General features: G+C 40.1%; 1 protein-coding gene across 5 annotated transcripts in view; it reads left to right on the top strand.

The window, feature by feature from the left end:
• Window positions 1-15,154, top strand: part of TTC6 (tetratricopeptide repeat domain 6) — a 102,351-nt gene that overhangs the window by 10,056 nt on the left and 77,141 nt on the right. For all 5 annotated transcript variants that reach the window (XM_039351797.1, XM_039351799.1, XM_039351798.1 and 2 more), the window contains 4 exons: window positions 6,097-6,186; window positions 8,398-8,583; window positions 9,158-9,300; window positions 11,442-11,651. In XM_039351797.1, the coding sequence (XP_039207731.1) occupies window positions 6,097-6,186; window positions 8,398-8,583; window positions 9,158-9,300; window positions 11,442-11,651 (629 nt within the window). The remainder of the gene's footprint in view (window positions 1-6,096; window positions 6,187-8,397; window positions 8,584-9,157; window positions 9,301-11,441; window positions 11,652-15,154) is intronic.

Below are 15,154 nucleotides of genomic sequence, written 5' to 3'. Positions count from 1 at the left end.
TACTGTATTTCTGGATAGTGTCAGATTGGAAAAGCTGCTTTCAGCCTGGACCCTCTTTAAAACGAACAGCAATGGAATTGTGTCAAGGAGAATCCACCTAGCATTAAAGGAACTGCCCTAGATATTAGGATCCTTGCACATTCATTTCTTCAACTTTCTGGAGAATGAAGACAAACTATTAATTCAGTGTGTGTCATGGGGCCACTCACATCTTCCGCATTCAATGGTTACTGAGGCACATCAGAGATGGAAACTGTAACTTTCCATTTGGGGAAACTTCTTTCCCTTTCTGTCTTTCTCTCCCCCCCCTGTAATTGTGTTCCCCCGCATTCAATTGCTGTCCAGCAGACACAGACCAATGGGTAATTGGCCCCTAAGATTCTATTTTACTAACTAAGGTCTTTTGGAGAAGGGACATATTTTCTTTACAGACTAGAGCAGAGGTTCTTAATCCTTTTTCACCCTGCACCCCTTGGAGTGTCTGGTGAAGCCTATGAGTCTAGAGGCTTCTAGACCAAATTACTTGGTTAACTACATTCATTACTGAGTGGCAAGGTAAATTTTAGTTAGAGATGAATGAAAGTAGAAATTGTATTTTTTCTCCCTGTCCAAATTCACAAACCAGCTGAAATTTACCTATAGATCTCCAAAGGGTCTGTAGACCCAAGTTGAGAATCCCTATACTAGAATAATGTCCCTAAAACAAAGGAAAGCCCACAGCTCTACCCACAAGAACATAGGCTATTTTGCCAGCTATTGCTGGTTAAGTCCAATAAGCAATCAATGTGATAGTGGAACTACTCAGCAAAGGTTAATTGGTGACTCCTCTACTTCAGAGCCCCATAATTTTATTTTAGGATGACTGAGGACCATGGGTCCTTATTCTACCATGTCATAGCATTATGACATGGTAGAATAAGAATGTTTGCATTACTTTTATTTTTTGAGCAATTTTTTAAAAAGCGAAATAGGAACATTGAACACATTGAAGGACATCCCACATCTCATTTCTGTTATTCAGTGGACTGTTCACTAGCACAGTCACGGATTGCAAAAGGGATGCTGAGAAGATATTCATGGATTATAAAGCATCAGTGCTTTATTCAGACTAATTGGATCTAGTGGCCAAAATAGTGATATTTTCTTTGGGAAGAGGATTTTCCCTTTTTCAGTATTCCTAGAATGGTGAATGGATGTTGGCGGTGTATGTGTGTGTGTGTGTGTATGTGTGTGTGTGTGTGCTCCTTTTTTCTGCCAGTGGCTTTCTATTGTTTCCCTATTCTATTGTTTGCCAAACTCTGTGACAGTCAGATGTTGAAGCTTGTTCCTAGTAGCTAAGATATCTTGACTGGCCAAACTACCAACATAGAAACACTTTTTCTCAGTACACATGCTAGAAAGACATAACACCATTATTTGAGTATTTAGAAGTTATTCCTGGACAAGCTTCATATATTGTTGGTTACTGTCTGGCAGGCATAATGCTGACTTGAGCATAGGAAGGAAGTCTATCTGAATTTGGCTAACTCTAACAATTGTTGGTGAGTGGGTGTATCTGTGTGTGTGTGAGAGAAGTGGCCACTCCAATGTTAACAGTCCTTGCAAAACTATAGGGGAGATTGAAACAACTTTTTATAAGTCTGATTGCTGTTTCTTCCAAATTCTTTAGGGGAGAGCAACAGGCAGCCACCCACAATCTGAGAGTATAGTGACAAATGTATCTGACAGGTCTACATGTACAAGAGATAGTCATCAATATGCTAGCAGTTGACAGCCATGTATGGCAAAAGGAACAAATCATGGCAGCCCTTTTTTCTTCTCCTCACTTCTAATCTGAAAGAGAGTCTCTTGAGTTTTCCTTTTGTTTTGAAAATAACATTAATACTCTGAAAAAGTAGGTGGTTCTTCCTTTTCCTTCATAATGTACCTGAAAGTAAGAGTATTTGTTTGCAAACTCAAGAGGAAACTCATAAAGTGCAAAAGACACTTCCAGAGTAGAGGTGCGATAACAGAATAATAAAAATTTCTGTTTTGACTTAGTTGATCTTAGTTGATACTTTGTTCTTTCCTAACAACTGTTTTTAGCATCCTTTTTCTTGTTTTGTTCTAGCTTTGAATAATGTTCTTTACATTAACATAATTCTGTAAAATATTATAAAAAATATTTAAAAAGTAGTGTGATTCTGACAGGATATCCTTAACATATGATCAGCTACACCCATGGGGAGGAGGTAGAAGTTTTTTAAAAAGTCAGGATGATGGCCATAGCTGCACAATCAAAGCCCCATCCTTTTAAAGTGTAATTTATACAGTACATATGCAATTCCTAGGTGCTGTAATATCTTAGGACTTAAAATGGACATCTAACATCAGAAACGCTATCAAAAAAGCACAACAAAGAATGTTCTTCCTTTGCCAACTGAGAAAGCTCAGACTGCCCAAGGAGCTGCTGATACAGTTCTACAGAGGAATTATTGAGTCTGTCATTTATACCTTTGTAACTGTCTGGTTTGGCACCGCAACCAAACAAGATAGACACATACCTCAATGGATAGTTAGGATTGCAGAAAAAATAATTGCAACCAGCCTGCCTTCCATTGAGGACCTATATACTGCATGAGCCAGAAAGAGGGCTGTCAAAATATCTATAGATCTCTTACATCCTGGACATAAACTGTTTCAGCTTTTTCCCTCAAGATGGCACTATAGGGCATTGCATGTCAAAACAACCAGACACAGTTCCCCCCCCCCCCAATCTATCACTCTGCTAAACAACTATTTCCCACAATACTGTTTATGCTCTAGGATGTCAAAACACCCAATAGGGCTGTATTACCTATTACCCTTCTCATCTTTTCATCTTTCCTATTACCTATTTCCTTAGCTTCTTATGAGTATAACTTTGTGGTTTGTAACTCATGATTTATGTTGAGTACCTTTATTTAGTATCCTATTATGATTTACATTGTTTATGTCTATTTAGTATCCTATGACTATCACTGAGCTTGTATTTTATGACTTATGATGATTGTATTTGATGATTATGATCATGATTTATCACTTGTTGCTTGTATGTACTTTGAGAGCTTATGCACCGGAGACAAATTCCTTCTGTGTCCAATCATACTTGACCAATAAAGAATTCTATTCTAAAGAATTCTATGTCAGGGGTCCCCAACCCCCGGGCCATGGACTGGTACCGGGCTGAAGCATGCCAGCAACTGGGCCGCACAAACAAACAAAGGTCCATCTGCAGGATGCAGGCAGCACACAAAACCACGCCACCTCCGGTCCGCAGAAAAACCTCTCTCCATGTAATAGGTCCCTGGTGCCAAAAAGGTTGGGGACCTCTGTTCTATGCTATTCACATGTAAAAAGGGGCAGGCCTTCTGTTACATGATTGTGTCTGCCACTGACTTTTTTGACCTTCCCAACATACACGTGTGGACATTATTGCTAAGAGTGTTCCATAAGAGGAAAAATCTTTAAGGCAAAAGTTCATAATCTTTTTTGTGCCAAAGACTTCTTTAAGAGTATGGTGAAACCTATAGACCCCATCTCAGAAAAATATATCTGTGTGATAAAATAAAATATATAGATATAGATTGTATTAAAAAGGAAACTAAAGCCCCAAATATTAAAAAATAACATCTATGCAATATAGCTATGACTTTGCTTTTCTATTAATCCAATAAATCAATAATAAGACAGTACACTTTTTAAAGATATAATAATATTAGATAGCAAGATTGATTGAAGTTAACAAACATTTTTGTAGTTTAGAGCAGAGTTCCCCAACCTTTTTGGCTTTGCGGACCAGTGGGGGAAAAAAAAGGGGATCATTTCATGTGCATGGTTGGCAAGTGTGTGCACACATGCAGTTCCATTTGTGCAAGTGGTGGGCATGTGTGCCTGCTGCTTGCACAAATGGAGCATGCACACATGCATTTGTCTGCTGCTCACATGAATGGGGATGTGCGTGCATGTGCTCACATGCCACTTTGGTGGCCTGGTTTCGAAAGGCTCAAGGCCTGGGAGTGGGCTGCAGCCCGGGAGTTAGGAATCCCTGGTCAAGAGGCTATAAATTGTTATTTACAGCTACATTGCAATTTGAAATTAGTGAAAATAATATAATTTTTTCCATGCAAAATCCTTGAAATCTGTGCATGAACCACAGCTCAAAACCCCTTGCATTAGGGCAGACATGTCAAACACAAGGCCTGGGGCCCGGATGCGGCCCACAAAGTGGTTTCATGTGGCCCGTGAAGCCATTCTGGAAACAATGAAGGAATGGCCTCCACTGCCGTGGCCCTGGCCCAGGCCTGCCGGGAGCCAATGTACAATTTTGCGGTGGCCGTCTATGCTGAAATGTATTCAGTCTTAGCTCCACAAGGCTGTCTGTAAACAGTGAAGAACCAGCCCTTGCCACATTGGCCATACCCCGTGGGTGCATGCTGGGGAGGTGTCACCCTTTGTGAGGAATGAAGAAATGCACCATATCCTGGAAGTGGCCAGCAAATGGCCCTCGCCTACTTCACATATCTGGCTTGATGGGCTCTGGGGGAGGGGTTTCACAGGAAGCGGGGCGCTCTCCTCACAGCGTCGAGAGCTGAGCCAGGTGGCGCGAATCTGATGAGAAATGCAATGCTGCCTAGCCCCCAGCCTGCCCAGTTTCAGCAGGCAGCAAGGTGCAAAGCTGGCAAGTTTCGCACTGCCCAGCAAAACCTCTCAATGCTGTGAGGAGAGCACCCCACTGCCTGCCGAAACTGGGTAGGCTGGGGGCTGGGCAGCATTGCACAGGTAATGTTGACTCTCACACTGCTCATGGCATCTCCTCCCCCAGAGCCCACCAAGCCAGATATGTGAAGTAGGTGAGGGTCATGTGCTGGCCACTTCCAGGCAATGGTGCATTTCTTCATTCCTTATGAAGGGTGACACCTCCCCAGCTGCGTTTCTTGCCTGTTTTTCTTCCTCCCTCATCTCAATTATTTTCCCACCACTCTGTACTTAGGAAGGAAGAAAGGAAAGAAGGAAAGGAGAGAGAGGGTCTGAGGGAAGTCCTGCCTGCCTTAGTCCTGCCTTGCTACCCTTTCACCATCCCCTTGCCCCCTCCTCCTGGCCTATCCTGGGGGTCTCCAATCCTTTTGCTAAGGAAGCTTTGGATACAAAGCTGGGTCTCCTCCCATGGAGAGGGAATGGGCCTCCCTCTGACTTTGCCCTCATACCCATCATGAGCAACGTGGGTAAGGAGAGCAAGCACAGCAGCAGCAGCCTTGAGGAGGAGGTAAGTGCAGCTGGGCGCCCCCTTGGGGAAGTGGGGCTGGGCTTGGTGGCGCAGGTGCTCAAGAGCCAGGCTGGACATTTGACTTCTGCTGCCCAAGGCTCCGGGCAGCCCGTACCACCATCCAGCGTCCCCCCACATGGCCTGAGAGGAACAGTGAGGCTCTTCCAGTGAACCATGCCTTGGCACTTGCTCTGGTCCCACCCCCTTCTACCAGAGACCCTCAGATCTGTCCCACTGCTGCCCAGGCCACCACAAGTACACTTGACGTGAACGATGTAGAGCTGGCCACACCCATTCCATCCACGCCCACCCAGTAGGCCACACCTACCGGGGCCACACCCACCCAGCCCCCCGAGGGCAACCGCAATGCTGATGCGGCCCTCAGTGAAATTAAGTTTGACACCTCTGCATTAGGGTATAAATATAAGTATTGTCTGTAAATAGCAAGTTCAAAATTTGAACCTACTGAAAACTGAAAGAAAGCTTGTTTTTAATACATTGCTGTTTATACACTTAAAATTCTCTTATGGATTGAATATATTGAATATACACTATTGAGCATCATATGTTTTTGGGCCTCCTCAAATCTGCATCAGGGACAAGATATAAACTTTATGGTTTAGAGTTTATCCATAATTCTTTGCTACTTTCTTCTGTGATGGTTGTGAATTTAGTTACGTTTCCATGCTTCATTTAATCATCAAGAATATGTCCATAGAGTCCCTCAGTTATGACTGATTAAATGCTGGATTGTATTAAGATGGTTTATTTTTTTTTAAAGGTAGTTTTATTCTGTATTACATATTTTTCAGGAGATACCTGAAAGCTCCCAGGCAAGATCCATTTCCTACAGTGTGCAGCTGCAACCCTCAGAAATGAGAGAACATATTGCTGGAATTGAGGTTAATGCATCCTATTTATCCTCATTTTGCTGCTGTTGATTTTTTTTCTTTCAGCCTGTTTTGTTGGGTAGATTACTTTACACCATAAGTATTTTCCCTTCATGTGATTTGATTTTTTTTTTCAATAGCCTCTGTTTTCCTTCAATAGACACAGGATGTTCAAACCAACCTAAAATTGAAGGAGGGGGAAAAAAGTTATGGCAACCAGGACTATGGCAGTTTTGGAATAGAGTGAGGAAATACTGTATGGGGCTTGCCCCCAGCACTTCAATAGCTTTCAAATTATGAAAGGAGATAGATCTTCAAATAGTCTCTGTGTTGGCTGGGCAAATGAAAGAGATTATTGCTTGGAGACAGCAGACATTTTATGAAAAAAAGTGTCTCTAGTCACATGTAGAGGGCTTTTTTTCCTTTACACTGAGTAACAGTTACTGGCTCTTCCCTATACAAGATGAAGTAAAAACATGAATAAGTCACTTTTGCAACCCCATTGCTTCCATCTCTGCAGTCAGTAGATATGACACAGTTGTAGAATACTGGGCCAAAGTAGATATGCCATAATGCATACTGCCGCTCTTTGCATGTCTTTTTAATGAGTGTATGAACTCCTCAGCATGAATGCTTTTAAGATTTGGTCCCTATGGATGAGCCAGTGTAAATCAGAACTGCCATCTAGTACTATTGTAAGGAAAGTATATGCCATTGATTTCATGCTAGCAGTTTTCTCAAATAAATTGTTTATATTTTTTCCCAAACCTCACAAAATATTTTCTTCCACTTCGTAATTCTCCATACACATTTTCTTTAATTGACCCAAAGTATGATCCAGAACAAACTGCAATAAGGGGAGTTGTTCAAGTTGGGTGTGGCTTCATGGACATGCAAATACAGTATACTTTTCGGGACAACAGTATGGGAGTCGTTTGTCCCTGTTTTCTTCTCCAGATGTTTTTCTTGACTTTGCTATCCAGCTTACAGAGTAGCATTTCCTGTTAGTTTCTTATCCCAACCAGGCCCACCCTACTTAGCTTTCCAAGATTAGCCAAAGCTGCCTAGGTATTGCAGTGTCAACATTACAATATTTGAAGTTGAAACGCCATTTGTAAACAATATTCTATGAAAAATTATTGTTGAATGTTCTTTAAACTTTTCTTTCTTTAACAACTCATAATTTCACAAATTAAAAGTTTTATCTTAAAAAATCGGGGGCAACAATGTATGGAAGAGAGAGAACCCTGTTTTGGAACTGTAATGTTATTTTTTGAGCAAGGTGCAAAAGATTACTAATGGAGGAGACAACTTCATTCAAAATTATAAACACCTAGGCAATAATGAGCAGGATATTGAATAAGATCTAGGAATTTAAGCAGGAAATATTATAAAAAGGTCTCAAATGGGGATCAAAAATTGTTTTTAGAAAATTATAAGGTGGCTAACTTTTTTACAATGAAAAGGAGGACACAAATAAATTGAAGAAAAAATATAGTAAATAAAATTGCGCTCAGCAGCAATTCCTATTGGCTTTTGAAAGCCAATAGGGGGAGTAGCACAGCTCATGCAAAAATTGAAAAAAAAACATAAAAAAAAAGGTGCCGGAATGCCGTTCTGAGCGTTCTATGAGAAACAAAAAAAGCCCTGCAGATTAGTCTTCAAATATCGAAAAGGAGGACATATAGGAGGACACTTTTCGAGGGAGGACAGAACTTACAAAAGGAGGACTGTCCTCCCTAAAGGAGGACGGTTGGTCACCTTAAAAATGACTGCAAAGCATGGGCCTATCTAGAAGAACTATAGATGTAGTGACATTAATAACCAACCAATAGAGGTATCTTAATGGCATGATTCAACTGCTCAATAGATAAAAGACATCAGTTGGAATTAACACCGATTGCAATTATATTTTATTAACATAAAATATGTAACCCATTAAGCTACAGTTTTCTTATAACTGATTGCCATGGTTGGATTTCGGATGATAGCTAGTACCATGTCTATGTTTTCCCAATGCAAGTTACAAGAGTACCATAATTTGAAAAAATAAATAAATATGAAAGGCATATGATGTTCCAATTTTTAAGCATATCTTTATAGTTCTTATTAGTTGACTTCATTGTAGAGTTTCATTTATATTATTAAAAAAAATTAGCTCAAAAACAGAGTTTGTATATATTAGTGGAATAAAACTAATATCTTGACTACATTCTCCCTCAGGTTACAAATGGAATAATGCCAACAGCTACAGAAGAATCAGATTATGTGTTTAAAACAGTTTCACTAGAGCAACAAAGCATACATGAAAGTGAAATTTATTCGTTTTCAGAGATTGAAGAGACACCAGAGTCAATTGTTGAAAGGTCAAAAGGTTTGCTGCATCTCTCTTCTGAAGAAAAATTAGAAGTAAGAACAATCATTTTTCCTTCCAGTTGTATCATTGAAGGCATTGCTTGGTCCATACATTAAGGCTTAACCCACAGTATGTCACTGAGGACCAAGAATGATTCAGGAAGTCTGAGTAAACATCCAACTATGTCTCTCAGTGAAGGGAAGAATAGTCTATTCATGGGGAATTCTGGTGCATAGCAAACATTGTGAGAGCTTACTAGTAATATGTTGGAATCAATAGCTTCAATGGACGTTCCAAGCCTCTGATTCTCTGAATGCTTAATGTTCAATTATTATATAATTAAATTATATAATTATTTTATAATTATGTTTAATTATTCCTAGTGAATACACTTTTTATTAATTTTCTAAGGTGAAATATAAAATCTTAGTTGAAGCAGGGAAGTTTAGTCTTTGTTTGGAAACAATTTGAAATCCATTTTTGTGTGTGTATAAACCAGTTCTTACTATTTCTGGTCTACAAAAAGACAGACCCAACAACCCTAGATGACAATCTTCAGACTTTATTTTCATCAAATATTTTCATCACATTCTTGAACAGCTTGATTTTATTATTGTCTTCATATAGGACTTTGCGTCTTCAAGCATGGGCTTGATAATACAAGGAAAAGCATTTCCAAAGGCTAGACCTGTTGAAATTCAGAAAAGTGTAGAAGATCTTCAGTATCAACAACCTGTATCTCTCCTTTCTACATGGACTACAAAGATCAAGTGAGCTTAAAATTTCTTGATGTAATGTAATGTTAATAATTAATAAGGTGATTTTACATTTATGTTAGCTTTAGGTTGATAAAAATCACTCACACACGTAATTTGAACAAAAACATATGGCTGATTATAGATCTACAATGGTGTTTTAAAAGAACAAGAGTTTGACCAAGACAACCTAATGTACTCATAATAGCGCTGGCAGAAATGTTGGCTGACATAACAATACAGTTGCTTGGAAATAAGTTCTTTTTCAATATAAAGAATAAATCTTACTAAACATGGTTTGATATTAAACTGATATGATTTGCCTGATCCTGAGCTTTTCATTTACTTTTACACTCCACTCTTTTGGCATATAAGATCTTATTGTGGAATATCCTGAGTTACTGTTTCAGTATTTTATGGATGCAAAAAAAGGCTTTCATAATTAGCTTTTGTGATTTTCTTGGACTTGTAAGAGAGTCTTTTTATAGCAGGCCTGAAGTTCGTGAATGGATATAACTTTCAGTTAAGTAACGGAGGGTAGGCTCAGAGAAGAAGAATGTCAAAGTTTATGAAACAGTCAAATGACATTTAGGTGACCTTGTGCATGCTATTGCTTATCTGCATTGCTTTAAATACATTCAGTTGGCAAGATTATATATTAAAACAAATAATGACAGCAGACAATGAGTATTTTACTTTAATAAAAAGTCACTGTCAAATTACCATCAGTGCAGAAAAAGCATGAATTTGTGAAAAAAAAGACCTATTGAGTGAGGTTAATGTAGGCCACACACATAGTATTGTTTTTCTTGTCTTTTCTTTCAAAGGATGATAAATAGACTGCTTAAGGAGAGTATGTGTTGTAAAAACACACCCCTTTGCCTATAATCTGTTTTAAATGTTTTAGTTTTTGCTATGAGTATTTCTATTTTGTCTGCTAAATTAATCCACTTTTGGAGATCATGTTGGACATTGAAACTAGTTAGATAAATGTAAAACTACTAACAAAATGTGCTGAACATTAATGTTAATGTTTATTCCATTCACTTGTACAAATATTTTGTAAAAATACAGACTAGTTGTCAGGTTAAGAAAAGACATAAAGATTAGAATCCAGAAAAAAAATGGAATGTGTGTGATGAAAGTAAAGCCAGTTTTATTGTGATTATACACTTTGTTGCATAGTTCATCAAGCACTTTCAAAGTGATTTGCTCCTAATAGTTTTTCAGTTAAGAAAGTTTATTATTACATAGCAATCTTTATCTTTTTTCACTGTCCACATTCATTACAGATTCATTGTGTGACATATCAGGAGGTTTTTAGACTTGTCATAACAAATCGAAATGTGATCATTCTTATAAAATAAGAAAGCTAGTCATCTTTGTTCCTGAAACATGCCAGATTCTGTTTTATTTTGTTATGACAAAGATTTATATAGTCCTGCAATGAGGCTTATACTGTGTGTATGTATTTGTTTATAGTATGGAGAGAGAGAGAGAAGCACACTTTATAAATAAAATGTTCATTTTATTCTTTAAAATTGATGGATGTGACCCAAGAAATATTGAAGCAGTTCATTATATATGGCTAGTATACTATATTGTATGCATTTAGTTTGTTATGACAAAGATTTATATAGTCCTGCAATGAGGCTTATACTGTGTGTATGGATATGTATACAGTATGGAGAGAGAGAGGAAGAGAGAGGGAGGGAGGGAGGGAGGGAGGGAGGGAGAGAGAGAGAGAGAGAGAGAGAGAGAGAGAAGCACACTTTATAAATAAAATGTTCATTTTATTCTTTAAAATGAATGGATGTGACCCAAGAAATATTGAAGCAGTTCATTATATATGGATAGTATACTATATTGTATGCATATTGCCCTAATATTTATGAAGATACATTGTGCGTTGGATTGATTGTTAATCTAGTGGAACAGTTGGGGATTTGTGGATATATAAAATATGTATTTCTGGTTGTTGTATAGAAAGATTCTTCTAATGAATAGTGTAATTATGGTTGCTCTCTGATGTATGCTTAAATTGAGTGACCCTTAAGAGACTATCTTTTAATTAAATATATTTAAGAGAGTGCTGTTGCTTTATAGTTAGTATATACTTGCACAAAACTGCTGATATGATTTTTATTTTTCCCCAGAGAGGTGGATTACCCACTTATTCATCTTCTATGTACTACCTCTCCTGGATTTGTATTGCCCAGTAATCTGCGGCTAGTTTCTAGAGTATATCATACCATAGACAAAGCTGGTCATGGTATTTCATTACCACCTATTAATTTTGACTGCCACAATTCTGAAGGCCTATTCCCAGTAACTGCTGCATTTGAGGAACAAATTTACAGAGAAAGGTAAGCATCTAGTACATTGTAAAATGCTTATATTTATCAAAATTCTATAATACAGCTATATAATAACTGATTTCCCCCCCTGTATCTTGTATCCTGATATTTCAGTATATAAAGGGTGATATCAGAATTGACCAAACTATCATTAATTTCAACAATTGCATAATGGAATATACAATTTGTATATTATCTCTTATTATAATATTTAATCTTATTTAATATGACTCCTGTGAAGTAATATTTGGAAATGTCTATGTCCATCCACCCACCCACCCAATATCAAAAGTATTATGTTTGAGTTTGTCTAGCAATTGGTTAACTAATGAACAAATTGCAATATTTAAAACAATTTAAAACATTTAACTCTTCTCCTAGCCCAGTGGTGGCGAACCTATGGCACGGGTGCCAGAGGAGGCACTCAGAGCCTTCTCTGTGGACATGCGCGCTGTCGCCCCAGTCCTAGGCCTTCAGCTGGGTTTTATAAAACTTTTTGCTTTAGGCCTCTGCACTGTGTGGGGAAAAAAAGGATCAATCAGTCAATTTCAACTTCTCACGGGAAAAAAAAGATCTTGCAAAGTTGGAATTGATTGATTGAACTTTTTAGTCCCACCCAGTCTGCTGTTCCACCGTAGCCATGCCCACCCAATGGACCACACCCAGCCAATGGGCCAAACCCACCCGGCACCCGATGATGCATAAGTGGGTTTTGGGTTGCAGTTTGGGCACTCGGTCTCTAAAAGGTTCGCCATCACTGTCCTAACCTCACATGCTAAGTGGTTGCCTTCGGGGGACCGGATGGGCATGGCCGGGTGGGCATGAGTGACTGGGTAGGCATGGCCAGGTGGGCGTGGCTGACTTGACATTGTTCGTACCGGGGGGCACATATAGGGGGCTGAGCAGGGCTGTTGGGGGATCTGGGAGTCTCTGGCAGAGGGGGTGGGACCGAGCCAAGCGCCAGGATCTGGTTCACTGGAGGAGCCTTGCCATCCCTCTTGGGCCATATAGGGGTCCCCTGGACAGTGGCGTGGGCTACCTAGAGTCATGGGTGGTGATGGGCGGGGGCCTGGCCTGGTCCTCGAGCTCTTGGGGCTTTGATACTGCTTCCTGGGGGGGGGCGTCCAGCCACGCATGGAGCAGCTCTGGGGCTGGGCTCAGGTGGAGCAGAATCCCAGCTGCCTCTTGGGGATGGGGGGGCTCCCTGCCCTTCCATTGGACATGTAGGTAGGCTTGTCCCACGTGTGCAGTGGAGTTGGAGCATGAAGTTGGACAGTGGGGGCCAACCAGCTAGGAGCTGTGGCATGGTGATGATGGCAACCAGCTGGGCTGCCTTGTTGCGGCTCCACTATCCATCTTTGTTTGCCCGCACCTGCTGTGGCTGGGATAGGACAGGTGGGTGGCTGGCTGCCCAATGCATCCAGTGGGCCAGATCGTGTGCCTCCCCCTGTGTCTTTGCCTCCACCTGCTGCTTGGAGGGCTGGTCTGGTGGTCCCAGAACTCCAACCCACCTACACTGTATGGGCTGCGAGACCCCAAGTGCACCGGCTGATAGGCTGCTGTGTGGCTGGTGGGCTGTGATTGCTGCCAGCCCCTGTGCACTCACTGCCTCCTTTGTGTGTGCCCAGGGAGGCGCCCGGCTGGGCTAGGGTGGGCTGGGGCCAGGGAGGTGGGGGCTGATCCCTTGCTCTCTCTGAGGTGGCCCCGCAGGTCTGTGGGCCTTGAGTTTAACATGTCTGTGTTAGGTGAAGTTACACTTTTAGTTGATGCCTTAAACATGCCACAATTGGAGTTTCCAGAATACCAAGGATGAGAATATTTTAAGAGGTGGATGGCACCACAATAAATCAGATTTCATATAATCACCAGACAAATGTGGAGTCTCATCCAAAGGTTTTAGTAATCAACGAAATAATCTGTTCTCACATTGTTTATTTATGAATTTATATAGCCACCCAATTCACTCTCGGTGATTCCGGGCAGTTTTCAAAGATAAAATCTCAGTATAAAACCCAATAAACTCCCATCCCTCTGGTGAGAATTGTGAAACATGGATTAGCATAGAGTTCCCCAGCCTTTCTGGCTTGGTGGCCCGGAAAGAAAGGGACCAGCAGGGAAATATGCATATGTGTGGCCCCATGTGCACATGCACAAATGGGCATGTGCATGACGCGGCGCTAGCATGCCCACACATGTGCAAGTGGGCCACATGCACCCATGGCTTGTGTACTGATGCCCATGCCCATGCGCCAATGGGCCACACCATCAAAGGCATGCACGCTGGTGTGTGTGCACATGCACAAAAAGGCCACCAACACCTGCATGACACTGGCAGCTGGCAGTTTCTAAAAATTTCTAAAATATGGAAAAAAGAAATACAGTAATATTTTTCTCTGATTTTGTCACAATCCTTTGTCTGCCTTTCAGTTTTTTTGAGCAAATGAATGAACAGTCCTAGTAATGCATGACACACAGACAGTCTGAAGAAATGAGTGTTGTCTTGTGTAAATAATTCAGCAATTCAGACTCGTTACAGCTCTGACTGGGGTAGTTTTGTGTTAGTTTCTATGCAAAAAGTGTCATGAGCTTAGAGTTGGAGTTTTTAATACTTTTACACATCTGTATTTATTTATATACAATATAGGCAGTAATCCAGCTGATACGTATACAGCTGACGTCTATCATTGTTTATGGCCATTTTGCAAAGGGTAGGATGGTGACTAAAACTAACTTATGTTAGTCTTAGTATTGTCATAGTCTGCTTTTCTTTAAGGGAATCAGAGTATATTTTGGAACTGAGGTGCTGGGTGGATTTGTAGTACATTTGTAAAGTGTTAAACAAGACCACAAGTTGCTGTTTCTTCTTTTGCTTGCAGCAGATTCAAAAATGTCCATTACAACTACAATGATGGTAAAAAATGTGACAAAATATGCACTGAGTCATTATTCAAACCCCTGAATTTTGTACATCCATCTCGATATCAGATGCATGTAGTTAGTTCACAGGTTTTGGATCATGATATTATATCATTGTTACTGCCTTCCCTCTTCTTTCCCCCTGTCGTGTCCCCCAGATACTTTAGTATTCCTGAGAAATTTTGAGAATCTAATGTGTTACTTACACAGCAGGGACTGGGGTGGTGGCATGATAGAGCACTTGAATTAAGTTAGGAAAGAATATATTTTATCCTTTTATTCTCCAATAGTAGGTCTAAATATTTAGTGAATTCTGACCTTCTCTTTGATCAGGAACACCTGCCTCATCAAGTTTAAACATTAATTTATTTTCTTCATCCAATCCATGATATCAACCACTCTTTGAAGTTTTGAATGGTTTCCTTGTATTTCAGCTCTTTAGAAATGTATACATAGGTAGAAAGAAATAATTGGGAATCCCAACTTTAACTTATGATAAGACAGATTTTTAAATCACTTCTCAAGGTCAGGCTATTCTATTATGATAGATTGCTGCCCATGCTTCTTCATTACCACAGCCACACAAATGGATAGTG

The sequence above is a fragment of the Crotalus tigris genome, unplaced genomic scaffold (genome assembly GCF_016545835.1).
Source record: "Crotalus tigris isolate CLP2741 ecotype Arizona unplaced genomic scaffold, ASM1654583v1 scf7180000018371.15429387391:27106975, whole genome shotgun sequence".
In the NCBI taxonomy this organism is placed as follows: domain Eukaryota; kingdom Metazoa; phylum Chordata; class Lepidosauria; order Squamata; family Viperidae; genus Crotalus; species Crotalus tigris.
The sequence above is the reverse complement of the archived record's forward strand: the minus strand, read 5'-3'. Positions and strand labels throughout refer to the sequence as shown.